The sequence below is a fragment of the Spermophilus citellus genome (genome assembly GCF_964194105.1).
Source record: "Spermophilus citellus genome assembly, chromosome: 7".
NCBI classification, from domain to species: domain Eukaryota; kingdom Metazoa; phylum Chordata; class Mammalia; order Rodentia; family Sciuridae; genus Spermophilus; species Spermophilus citellus.
The window spans coordinates 46274378-46287370 of record NC_138188.1 but is presented as its reverse complement, the minus strand read 5'-3'; the positions used below and the strand labels follow the sequence as shown (position 1 = coordinate 46287370).

The window sequence follows — 12993 nt, the reverse complement described above, 5'->3', positions numbered from 1 at the left end:
TTGAGTCTCTCCAGTGCCTCCCTCAACCAGTCCACTTCTACAGGTTTGGCTGTCCTCCTTGTGCAGAAGACCCTCAGTTCCGTCCGCCCAACTCACTCTCCTAACATCCTTGTTTCTTTCCAGGGCACTAGTTCCATCCATCAATGGTCTCGAGGCTTCGCAGTGTTGTCCTGTCCACCCTGATGCTGACCAGCGGGGCCACAGCTCTTCCCTTCGTGTCTTAGAGTGTGTCCCTGTCTTTTCCTTCCCATCCCCATGGTCTCCTCGCTCCTGCAGGCCTCTGCACTCTCTGGATGGTGGCCGTTGCCTGTAATTAGGACAGAGAGAAACCCTCCTGTCCCTTGCTGGGAACCCACAAGCTGCCTCAGAGGTCACCTCCACTTCATCCTGCTGTCATTCCAGAGCCAGCAGCAACCCTGTGGTCAGCAGGAGAGGAAACCATGGCCAGAGAAGCCAGGTGGCCCCCAGTGGTGGCCTCATTCATTCTGTTGTTGGGGACCTGCAGTATGCGCAGGCACCAGGTCAGGTGTGGGGGTCAGCAATGAGGAAACCGATCTGTGCTCTGGATCCATTGAGAGGCACCAGGAAAGCCAGCGGCAGCAGAACACCATGTCGTGTTGGCCCCATGCTCTTCCTGGGCTCTCCTGAGCAAGCGTAGGACCCTGGGAGCCATGAGGCTCCTTCAGCAGCCACCGAGCCTCACCAATCCTGGGAGGCAGGGGCAGCTTGCAGGAGCATCTAGACCTTGTTCCCACCAGGGGGTCTCAAGAATCCAGGGGACACAGGGAAGTGTTGTACAGAAAGCCCTGCCAGAGCCCCTGTCAGACCACACTGGGTGTGCCTGGCCGCAGCAGCAGCTCACTCTTCTTTGGGGGCCAGTCGGAGGACATTGTGTTCCCTGATACCTCACTACTTCTTTTCTCGTGCTGCTCTGTGAAGTAGCACAGCGTAGAGCCACATAAACCATCCCTTGCTCTCTGTGCTTCTGACAAGCAGCTTATGGGTATTTGGATGGTGACGCTGACTTGTGCTCTGGGTCAGGAACATCGTGTTTCCCAGCATCTCTTTGTGAATGTGCGGAAGTGCAAATTTCTTCACAAGTGCCAGTCACGTGCCACCTGGACTGCAGGCGAGGCTTTAGGGTCTGCTCTGCCACGGCTCTCCTCGGCCTGTCACTCTGCTCCCCACCAATTTATCTGATGAACTTAGGGTGAGCTTAAACATACAAATGTCCCCTGAAGACTTCAGCCTGCACAACGTTAGGTGGATGGAGTTCAAATTTTGGTAACTGGCTTTTTCTACCCCTTAAAGGTAAATGTTATATATAATGAAATCCACAAATTTAAAATATTGTATGCAGTGAGTTTTGACAGGTTTATACACCTGAGTAAGCCAAACACCTAATCAGCTCACATGGCCTGGGTCAGGAAGTTTCCCATACCCCTTCCAGGTCAGCTCCTGACCCCAGTCATTCACTTCTGAAACTAAGCTTGGAAGGGCCGCTGATAATATGATCTTTTTACCCTATATTTAATGTTAAAAAAAACACCCCTTCATTATGTTGCTACTAATTACCTAATTGAAAAAAAAATGGAGGTTTAAAGACACAGTCGTTTGTATTATGGTAGAAACAGGAACAACATTTCAGCTGAAATACTCTCATCTTTCTTCCTGTAAAACATGACTCTAATCTGGATCCAGGTAAAACCTCGCTGTGGCCTTGCTCTGACTGTGTGGTAGGTTGATTTGAAAGCCAGCCTGCTTGGCTCCGTGGAAACGGGTTATTTCTCAAGTCCAGAGAGCCCCCATTCAGCATTTGTCTTTGTGCAGACTGGGAGGGCTACTTCCCTGCTTGCTGTGTCCTCCCCTGGTGGCAGGACAGGCAGGGGCCCCCTCATGAGGTCCCACCCTTCATGAGGCTCCACTTGCTCTGGCCCCACTGGCCCTACTTGCTGTGCCCTGCTGTGGCAGGCCATGGCAGAGCTGATGGATGTGGAGCACACTCGCTGGGCACCCATCCAGAAAATCGTGTCTGCTGCTTGCTTTCCATACTTGGATGCTGTTCTGTTGGTGGCAGGCATGTCCCAGCTCTCTCAGGCCTCGGTTTGCACATCTGGAGAGGAACAGTGTTGGTTCAGTGACCTCTCAAGGTTCCATCTAAATAGGAAAAGAGCACTTGAATGGGAAGGGAAGTGTAGGGGCCACCAGGAAAGGATCTCAGGGCTACGCAGACTGTGTTTAAAATTAAAAGTTTGTCAATGTGTTTTAGTCAAAAACAACAAATATTAATATAGTTTGGCAAATTGTTCTAGCTTATATGTTCTTGTGACAGCTGGGGTTTGTTTAAAGTTTTTTTTTTTTCCACTGCCAAATCATAATCCAAATTATAACAGAAAGTCCTTTCCAACGAATGACTGTAAAGAGAAGCCTGCTTCATCTATTCCTTTTTCCGACTTGTTTGTATCTCTCGGGAGGTTTTTTGACAGGATTTGGATGCAGTTGTCAGAAATCCACCCTCCCCAGAGCCACTCTGAGTCACCGACCCTATTTATGGAGCAACAACTGTGAAGATCAAGATCGTGTGTGGACTTTTTTAACCACACATGATAAATGTCTGCAGGAGCTTATGTAATATATCTAGCCCCTTGGTGTTTCCAGAAGAGAGCAGAGACCAGCAAGGGGCCATCACTTGGGAGCATGCTGCTGAGCCCAGAGGTTCCCGGATTTGGAGAAGTTGGCATGTGAAACACTGGCACCTTTGAAGGCAGCGCTGTCCCCAGGAGGAGCCTGCTGACCCAGCCCACCTGTTATGCTCCAGGCTCCTTCCCTTGGGCCACCTCCCTTGCTGTACCCAGGACCCAGCACCTTTGCGGATGTTGCTTGAGTGGCCAAGATCTGCACAGGGGAGTCTATCTCAGCCGTGTGGATGCCAGTGGCAGGATGGCGCTTGGGGTAGGGTGTGTTGTCTCCTTCCTCTGGGATGCTTCTGTCCTCTTTCTGCACCCCTCACTGCCCAAGGCTCAGCGCCTGCCCTGGCTTCTGCTTCATGCACCAAGCTGTCACTGTGGTTCGGTGCCTTGTATGTGGCCTGCCTCTATCTGGGCCCCAGGGAGGAGGCTGGGGGCTTCCGCAGGCCTGTCCTTCCCCTAGGCCCTGGTGTTGCAGCCACCTCTCCCACCACCTCCAGGAAAGCCCACAGGAGTAGGCAGCATGCACAATAGTGGAGTGGAATTAATGGGTTGAACTTTTCTCTTGTTTGAGCCTCAAATTACAAAAGTTAAAAGTACTTATAAAAATAGAGTTTTTCCTCTTTCCAAGAAACAACTGTTGTTAGAAAATTTTAGAACCACTACTAAACCTCCCTAACAAACTCAGGATTCCTCAGAAGAGTGCTCCTGTGGGAACTTCAAACGTGGGCTTTGAGACTCAGGCAAACTGGGGCTGTTTTCCCTATCAGTAGCACAATGGAGACTGGTTACTAGTTGCAAGGAAGAGCTTTTGAGGAGATGGAAGGATATTAAAGTGGCTTAAAATAATAGCCCTTCTGATTTGTTTAATTTGGTGACTTAAAATTCAGTCACCTTTTTATTGAATGTCACTTATGTGCTCAGGGAAATTAAGAGTCACCTGTGGCGACTAAGGAATGTGGATGAGGAAATTTTTCTCCCTTAATTTTCTGTCATTAAGTTGTGGTGAAGAATTTGCATTTCCTAAAGGCCCAGGAGGGCCCTTGAAGTCGCTCAGAAATTGCCCCCCGGGGGTTTTCTCAGACACAGGTGGTCCACTGATGTTCCTTTATTATGGTCTGCAAGTCCGGAGCTGACCTACTGGTGGGGTGGTGGGCTTCTAGGGCCCTACTGCTGCATCTGGAGTGTCCAGGTTAGAGTCACAGACTGGGAGATACATATGTACAAAGCCTTTTAGCAGCAAACACCTGCATGAAATGAATAAATTATACTAATATTTTAATAAGCTCTTTCCCTAAAAAGGGGGGAATTATTCCATCTTATGTCTATTTGCCTTAAAAGCAGAAAGTCGAAAATAAATGGAGACTCCAAAACGTCACAAAATACAGTGTTTTGAAGAGCGAAGGCCCTCCCTTTAGTTGCAAAGTTGACGAATAATTCAAAACCCAACACTGAAAGCGCCGCTCTCGGGTCCTTTAGCCTGTTGAAAGTTCCAGCTCTCCTACCTTGGAGGGGCGGCAGCGGGAGGGCGCGCAGGCCCCGGCTCCCCGCGTACCATCGGCCGCCGCCCCTCCCGCGGCCAGGCCTTCGGCGCGGCCGGGCCTGCCCACTCGGTCACCGCCTTCGCCGGCACCCGCGGGTCGCGCGGCCTGGCGGCCCTCCCTGCCGCGGTGCCATTGGCTGGTGGCGCGGGGCTGTGCCCGCCCTCCCTCCAGCCCCGCCCGCACTGGGCGGCTGCGCAGGTTGCTCAGCGGCAGCATCCATCTTCCCGGGCGCTGCCCGCGCTGCCCCGCGCCTGCCCGCAGCCTTGCCGCGCCGCGCTGCTGTGGGGCTGCGCCCTAGGATGCGCCGAGATGGTCCATCAGGAGAGCTGCGCGTACCAGGTGAGCGCGAGCCCTGCCGAGGACTGGGCCTCTGCAGAGGCCTCCTTCAGCCTCCCGTGCAGCAGGTGCCTCTGCTCGGATTCGGGGCTGGCCATCCTCCGCTGTCTGGGCCTCCATCGCGGGCAGCATCTGAATCGCAGTGGGGGTTTCCGGGGAGGGATGGGCAGATAGCTCTGCTGCCTTGGCCTGCGAAGCTCAGTGAATCCATCCTCTGAGGTGTTGATGCTGCGCACGTTCTGCCTGTGCAAATAAGAGGGGCCCCCAGCTTTGAGCTGCCATTGCATTTAAGGGGATTTAGAGGGAGATCGGGTTCGAATTTCACATCGGTAACATTGAAGAATGCGATTTTGCTTATTAAGTAGGATTTGAATTTCTCCTCCTCAAATTTTTAGAATTTTCTCTTAAGAAAATTACGCAAATAGAAAGTCAATAGTTGATCTTAGAAATTTAAAAAAAAAATTAGCCAGCAAGCGCTTGGCGTTTTAGGTACTTGTGTGTTTACGAACTTATTTTTACCAGTGCACTGGACTAAATGGTTAGTGGGAATCAGGGTGTGCTGTGCATTAAAACTACACGTAGAAAAATCTTAACAATGCCTATTACTCTTTCCTGCTGATCTGCTGTCTGGAGTTATGAATTAAACACCAAGACAGTTTCCAGGAGTCAGTTCAGGGTTCTGCCTTCTGCAAGGTGGACTGTGGGGGCAGCATCAAAAGTGTGCTTGCTGTAAACAGAAAAGATGTCTCAGAGAGATCAGGCCAGGTCCTGGGGAGTCAGTGCTGGCCAGTCACTCTGTTGATCAAGTTCAGAAGCTCTAGAGACCAGTGCCTAACCCAGCACGGCCTCTTCTCCGTGTGAGGTGGGTCACCTGAGACAGGCAGGTGTTTCTCATGAGGTCAGATTTCGCAGTGGTAAACCTATGCTGGCAGAACAGAACACTGGCCAGATTGCCTTAGGCCTGGTTCCTAAGTAAAGCATGCCTATAAAACATACTCACTTACTCTTTCTCTGCCTAACAATTGAAATTTTATAATTCTTAGCTTGTTTTATAGTATCTTCGTTTTATAGGACACTTAGGGACTCAAGATTTGTGGTTCACAGAAATTCTTTTCCATGCCAACGGGGCAGAGATGTTGAGAAAATAGCCCCCACTCCACACAGATATAGTCTAGCTCTGACACTGCCCAGGAAGGAGGCTTTGCAAACATGGGTAGCTCTGAGGTTTCTCACCTCATGCCTCCCCCACCATCAGCTGCACTTTTCCCCTGGGTGGCATGGGGGCAGGTTACCCCCTTTTCTTGTGAGTTTTTCCACCTGTATCATCCTGGGAGGGTTGGCAGGTCCCCTGGCAGAGTACCTTTCTGTACCAGCAAGGCAGTTATGAATAACAGGCACATCCAGGGGTATCTGGGGCACCCTTTCCCAATTGCCACCATTTCCCAATTGCTTCTTGCCAGAATGTGGAAATACAGTGGGTCCTTGTACATTCCTCTTCCAAGGAGATGACCATGTTAGAAAGGGGGTTTTGCCACTCTCAAGAGCTGGACAACCCCGTGTGAGCGTGTTTGGACCCGCTGTGCCCTGACCCCTGTGAGTGGGGGAGAAGGGACTGGGGGCTGGTGCAGGTTTGTGGTTCTGCTGCCCATGAAGACTCTCGTGTTGCTTTGCCGTTGTGGATTCTCCCTCACAGAGCCACTTGGTAACAGGCACTAGGCCCATGATGGCATTTTGGCTGAAGCCCTGTTAGAAGACAGAGTTGTTGTCTTCCATTTTCTGGTCTCTTCAGAGAAGAGCCTTGCCCACAACCTCAAGGCCTGGCAGCCTTCGAAAGGCCAGATTCCTGTAAGTGACCTCTGAGAGACAGCTTGGAAGTATTGTTGACTTGCAAGCACAAGTCTGGGTCAAAGGGTCCCTTTGGCTTAAAAGCTCCCAGGCACACTTCCCTCCTCCAGCAGTTCTGTGTGGGGAGAAGCACACACAGTGTTCCTAGGGTTAACTCCAGACCCCTCTGCTGGACCTCAGGCCTCTCCAGGGTCTGGGTCCTGTAGCCCTGGCTCTGGCGCCTTGGTTGCTGGGGTTCCATTCCTGGATGGATGCCTCTGCCAGGAAGCCTCCCACCATCTGCCACCTACTCAGGCTCCTGCTGCTTCCAGACCCAGAGCCATCTCCTGTGGAAGCCCTGCACTCTCATCAGGTCAGATTGCCCTCCAGTACACAGATGTCCTTCTTTTGCACCCCATTACAGCAGACAGAGCTCTGATGACACAGGCCTTGCTCAAATGCCCAGGAACCCTGCCTCACCCATGGGGCCTGTGCCGGTGGACTGAGTAGGGTTTCCTGTGGGTGCTGCTGCTCTTGGCCCAAGGATCCCAGCTGCTGTCTGAGCCCAGTGAGAGCTCAGGCCGAGCTTTGCCTCTGGAGCTGTGCTGCCACCCCAGCAGTGTGAGCACCTGCCCCTGAGCCAGCACTTCAAATGCTCTAGGTGCCAGGATGGACAGGACACCCAGTGCAAGGCACAGCATGAGCAAATGGCAGAAATGAGGGGCACCCGGCTTCCATGGGCACTTGTGGAGAACACTCCTTCATACCACCTGCGGTCAGTAGGGAAGGCGCTCACCCCACGCTGCCCTTCTTGATAGACTGAATTTTACCAAGTTTTACTCCATCCTTTTGCTGTACAGAGACATAACCTTGGCGCCTGGTTGGAACACCCAATCTTTCTGCCCAGTTGAGGTGTCACATCCAACACTTAGATGAGGGGCACTTTGCTGTGGTCTCAAATGACAGAGGTGAGGGACTCCAGTGAGCTGGGCTTGACTGTGGTCCTGTCTGAAGGGAACTGGGAGACAGGAAGGGAGGTTAGCTTTGGATCAGAGCTGCAGAGAAGAGTGTCTGCTGAGTAAAGCAGGGCTGCTGTAAACCACAACGGGTCGTGTTCATGCCATGAGACTTACACAAACTGAAATCAAGAAAACTTATGGAAAGATACATAGATCGTGGAAGGTGGGCACGTCATTAGCAGCTCTGACAGAAAAGGTGGCCCTGCGGCACCTTTACTCCTGTGCTCTTAAAACTGTCCTTAGCGCGTTGCAGCTGCTCAGGAGCCATGTCAGTGGGGCTGGTGTGGGGTCAGTGGCAGAGCTCTTGCCTAGCATGTACCAAGCCCGGGATTCTATCCCCAGCACTGCAAAAGCAAGAGAATCCAGTTTGGAAAAGTGATTGCCTAGTACCTCTGCTGCTTTCTGTGTGAGCATGTCGGGGTGTTGCTAAGTGGAGGCTTCTGAATTCTTTCCCTGCCCTGTTTCTCCTGCAGACTTTTTTCTAAAGCAGGGAAGAGGTATTATTTTTAGCCTGTGGCAGTAGTGATTGATGGAGATGAGCGTGTGTGCGTGTGTGCATGTGTGTGTGTGTGTATGTGTGTGTGCATGCGTGGCGTGGGCGCGCTTCTGTTTGTCTGCTTGGTGCGTCAAAACATCCTCCAGCTGTGGGCCTTTCTCCCTCCTTGCTGTATGTGAAGCCCATGAACAAAACAGAAGCCCTGGGAAAAGGGTAGGGAGAGACCAGAAAGGAGCTTTTGCTTTTGTGGGAAGGGCCGCCACTGGCTGAAGTTTAAAGAAAAGTCGAGGGGTCTTTTTCTCTTGCCTGTGTTAGTAGAACAAAGCGCTGCTCCTGGGACAGAGGGGTCCTTCTCTGTGTTGGAATCAATTTGGGTTTTGTGCTGGGGCTCCTACCAGAAAATGAAACTTTTGCATCTGATGTGACGATAGGTCAGTTATGGGGAAAGGACAAACAAAAAGAGAAGCAGACCCTGTCTCACTGGTCAGCCGTTGGACTACGGGGCTGCTGTTCTGCTGTGGGACACCCGTCTTGCCACTCAACCAGGGAAGTCTGAGCAGCTGGGAGTTTGTGCATCTATTTTTATCCCACAACCCACCCCACTCAGAGCAGGAGTGCTAGCTTGCCTTCCAGAGCTCCAGTTTAACCGGGCTGGGGCTGCGGCATGGAGTGACCCTCTTCCCTTGCTGGAAACTGGAAAGGTGCTGGGAAGGGGGCTCGGCAGGGGCACTTGGGGAAGGTGTCCGCAGATGATGGGAAGCCTTGTCAGGAGCAGGGAGCCCCAGCAAGGCAGCTGCCCCCGTGCAGAGGCAGAACCCAGCCCGGGCCAGTGGGGCGTGTCTGTGGGACCAAGGAGCAAGGGCAGGACAGCCTGCAGAGACGCTCACTGCCACATTTCGTGCCAGCATGAGCAGTCGCCAGGGGCCTGGCAAGTGGCACTCGAGCCTGTCCCTGTCGAGATTCGTGGGAGGCTCTTCTTAAGTGAGATCCTGAGGAGTTAAGGATGAATCTGTACAGTGATGGGATAGATGACGTCATCAGCCAAGAATGCCCTCTGGACGTGGAGGGGAATTACAAAAAGGTAAGGGAGAGCGCTTTTGTTTATAAACAATTGGACCATTTTTCTAACTGGGGGAAGGAGCGCCCTTGAGGAGTAGCCAAATTCCACTCCAGGCCACTGCCACAATATAGCCAGGAAAACTAAATGCACAGACTCAAACACATTAAGCCAAGAGAGGGCTTCCTTCTGCTTCTCCCACCTTCTGTTCATTAATATGTTATAGCGGTGACTAAAATATACGTGCCCTTATTGTGGACTTGAAAAGATCCTATTGTGCATTTCAGAGCTAGGCGGGTCTTTTGTGTAAAGCAAGATTTTTAAAAAAAAATAATGACATATAGTGACAGTTCACTAAAATAAATACTTACTGGGATGGTTAACCTATCAAATTTTGATATTTTTAAGAATGAAAAACATAGTTTTATAAAGAAAAGTTTGGGGGTTTGTAAAAATTGATAACACTATCTGTTCATTCTTTGCTTGTCTTTTCTTTTGAAAGTTGGTAAACGTATTTTGGGAATGTTGTGGATGGTAATTGTCTAGTAATAACAGGCTCAACTAAAAATAGCTTTAGTTACATGGCTGAGGTCATGAAATTGAACTACAAGTATATACTTTCTGTCCGCAGAAGGCCAAACACACACTGAGTCCTTCCCTCCTAGGATTTGATAGAGTCGAGTGTAGCATGGGGTGAAGAATAGGGGCCCTGCCCTCGGGGACCAAGAAATGATGATTTCTTCTCTTAGGCAAGTGTTCATTTGTAGCCTGATAGCACATAAAACGTGCTGCTGAATTTTTAATTTGACCAAAAATATCATTAGCTGTTCTCTTAGAGTGCTTCTGTCACCTAGGCCCCTGTGTGTAGTGACATCAAGCCCGGCAGCTGCTACCTTGCATGGGAGATCTGCGTGTTGGGCTCCTTAACGTATGTGCTTTATCTCAGAGTGTGACCGCTGCATGTTCCTTCCTTGAGAGGGGACACATATAGGGGACGTGTGGGTGGCCTGACATGCTGCTCTGTGCATTTGCTATCGCCTGGGATCCTCAGGAAAGGAGGGGGTGTGGGGTGCTCTGTCTGCAGAGTTCTGGCGCCCCAGCCCTGCTCAGCTGTCCCCTGCCCTGGACGTGGTGTGCAGAGGACACTCGGGCTCTCAGCGGGTCAGATCACTTACCCTCGAAGCAGGTGGGAGTTCTCTGCTCTTTCTGTTCTCAGTCCCAGAGAACTGGCCAAGTTGCCTTTGTGAGCCTGTTCCTAGGAAAGTGCAGGGCAATTCTCCCTGAGGAGGAATGAAAGATGGTCCATGCTGACCCTCCAGGATGGACCCTAGCACTGCAGTGGCATCCCACTTAGACTGGGGAGAACACAGATGACTGAGGTGAGAGGGCTGTGCCAGACGGCAGCCCTAATCAGCCAGCCCAAGCCACAAGCAGGCGCACAAACCTGAGTGAAGTGCAGTTACACTGGGCAGCCCACTTTGCGGGGCAGCAGAAGGCCCACGGGCTCCTCCACAAGGGTGCCTGGTGGGCAGGGTCACCAGGGGAAGCTTGTGAGCGTGTGTTGGGTCCTCAGGCTGCAGAGCCCCACCCTGGACTCCAGGGCCACTCGGTCATTTCCGCGTTCTGCTGCTTTCCGCAGGCAAGTGCTTCAGGGTTCCTGCAGTTGTGGTTACAAGAACTTTGTGCTTGGGAGGAAACGCGTCGGGGGGTGATTTCATCAAGAGCTTCTAGTGAACAGGGCAACTTGGGCTTTTTAGGAAAAAAAAAAAAATGTTAAGATTAGGAAAGAGTTACCTGACATGCAAATCACCTTCCCCAATTGGAATCTTCCTTTCCTAAGTTTTTCCTTTGGTGTTTTTGCTCTTTGTCTACGTAGAAAATAAAATTGGATTCCATAAAGCCAGGGTCTGCAGGCCTTGTGACCGCGCACCCGTCAGTAGAACGTATGAGTGCACACCTCTCTCACACATGTGTTATTCAGAAGCTACACTCACTCTCCACCATAGAAATATATCGTGTACGTATAAAGTGTGGGTACAAATAGATGTATGTATTAACAGCATTAGTTCCGTTGCTTTCCTCTTTGTGCCCCGTGGTGCTGTCACCCCACCTTGAGGCCACTCCCTGCCAGGCATCTCAGAATTCCCTGAACCATTTCACTAATAAATACCATGCATGTGGGCATTATTTTGCAGTTTTTTTTTTTTAAGTCAGACAAACAGCCTTCAGGGGAAGGTCACTTTCCGATGACTAAAATTAGATTCCACCAAGTGGAGGAAGGAAGAGATGAGCCTCCGTTCCTTTTCCTCGGGGAAGGTCCTGCGTGTGAGGAAGAGGTTTCATGAGGGACCTCTGGTTCCTGCAGCAGAAGACGGGTCCTAGTGCTTACGAGGGACGACACAGGCCTTGGCACATTTGAAGTGCATGTTAAGCCCCTCGCCTTCCTGTTTCCTGGTGGAGAGCCATAACTGGCCCCAAGGCACCCTCCCTTTTGGTTCAGGCCACTGTCTGTGGTTTATGAGAACCTCCCTGGGGCCTGGAATCCTGCAGGGCCAGGAGCAGGAGGCTGGGCCTTTCCTCCAGGAGCTAACAGTGCTGGAGGAGTCCAGGGTTAGCACGCACCGCAACAGGCTGTTCAGAGTGGGGGACATGCCGGTTTCACGAGTGGAGAGAGAAAGAGGAAGTCGGGGACATGTAGTTCAGCGTGTGGTGGAAGGCTGGCCTCTGCCCGGCCCAGATCTCTGTGCCGAGAGCAGGGGAGGCATGCAGCCGGGCCTGGCAAGCCAGCCGCCTGGCTCTGCCCCTCAGGGGTGCTGTCTCCAGTGTCGTACATCCAATTACAGTGAAAGACGAGGGAGGACCCCGTGAAGAAACTAAAAGGCTGGAAGGAACAATATTTAAACTGAAGCGCAGCTGCGCCTCATGTTTTTTTCAAAGGTGGATGGCAGTGACTGCTTGCAATAAACTGCAGTGAACAGGAGCAGAGCACCAGCTGCTGTTCCTGAGTAGCATGGCCCTCCCCGCACAGTCCCCAAGGAGGAGCGGCTCCCAGCCCATCAGCCCCAGCCTTCCTGTCCAGGGACCCCATGAAGGTGCCACACCTGGGGCCTCTTGGCACCTTCCTGCCCAGGCGATCTCCTCTCCAGGACAGCAGAGTCCTGCTTGGGATGCGTAAAGATCAGGGCTTTTGCCACTATCTCTCACCCCCTCACCCCAGTGAGCCAGTGTCATGGATGGGTTGGTCCAGGTTACGGGACTTAAGTCTGTCCGTATAAACCACGCAAAGGTCGCACCTGATCCTGCCAGCCTCTCCTAGCCTGTCTGCCTCCTCGTTACCCAGTTTCCTCAGGCTTCTGGCTATCCTGTTCTTACGTACCCAGGTGGCTTCTTGTTTTAACTGAGTTGGAGTTCATCATTTTGGAGTACACGCTGTAATGGGTTTGGTATACCCACAGGTTGAGCTGCACCCTTCACACCCTGTTCAGCCTCTGTCCCTCCCGCTGGCCTCTGACAGCCTTTCTAGTTGCTTCTGGCCATCCATTCTCACCTTCCCTCTGCTCACCCTCCCTCGGCACACAGCACTGGCTCCTGTGGAGGAAGTTCCTCTGTTCCAGGCGCTCTCTGTCTAGTATTTCATTTAATCATTAGAGCAGCTGAAAGATATGGACTATCCCTTTCTGAAAAAAGAAGCAGGCTCAGCAAGTTTCTGTGACTTGAGCTGGTGTCTATGGTCCCCTGAGCCTCCCCAGCTCTGCGCCTGGCCCTGCCGCTGTGCCAGCCACCTTGTCTCTTCCTGTCACACGGCTGTCCGGCTCTCCTAGATCCCAAGTGCATCCAGAGGTGGGAGATGGAGGACACTGGCTTCCCTGTGGCCAAGCACATGGTCCATGTCTGGGGCCCTTGTGTTTCTGGCAGTGACACCAAGTGTCCATGATGGGCTTACAGGCTTTAAAAGTGACACCTAGTAAAAATAGAGCTGCAGATACACTGCCCCTGGTTCCTCAGCCTCCTCAGGCCATCTCCCTCAGGA

General features: G+C 51.8%; 1 protein-coding gene and 2 long non-coding RNA genes across 5 annotated transcripts in view; 1 reads left to right on the top strand and 2 right to left on the bottom strand.

Annotated features, from left to right (window-relative positions):
* Window positions 1–12993, bottom strand: part of LOC308652843 — a 1084519-nt gene that overhangs the window by 882983 nt on the left and 188543 nt on the right. The window lies entirely within an intron of this gene.
* The window catches only part of SCHIP1 (schwannomin interacting protein 1), a 98946-nt gene that overhangs the window by 53647 nt on the left and 32306 nt on the right, over window positions 1–12993 (top strand). The window contains exon 1 of one of the 3 annotated variants that reach the window (XM_081300903.1): window positions 4430–4570. The exons of 1 other annotated variant lie outside the window; for it this stretch is intronic. In XM_081300903.1, the coding sequence (XP_081157029.1) occupies window positions 4541–4570 (30 nt within the window). In that variant the 5' untranslated portion in view covers window positions 4430–4540. Of the gene's footprint in view, window positions 1–4429; window positions 4571–8520; window positions 8988–12993 lie in introns of those variants that run through there. One more of the 3 variants, XM_081300902.1, reaches the window with a different exon arrangement.
* LOC308652834 lies at window positions 1585–4325 on the bottom strand. The gene is made up of 3 exons (XR_014022907.1): window positions 4193–4325; window positions 3825–3934; window positions 1585–2157 (listed from the first exon to the last, which is right to left on the bottom strand). It is a non-coding gene; the product is annotated as an uncharacterized lncRNA (long non-coding RNA).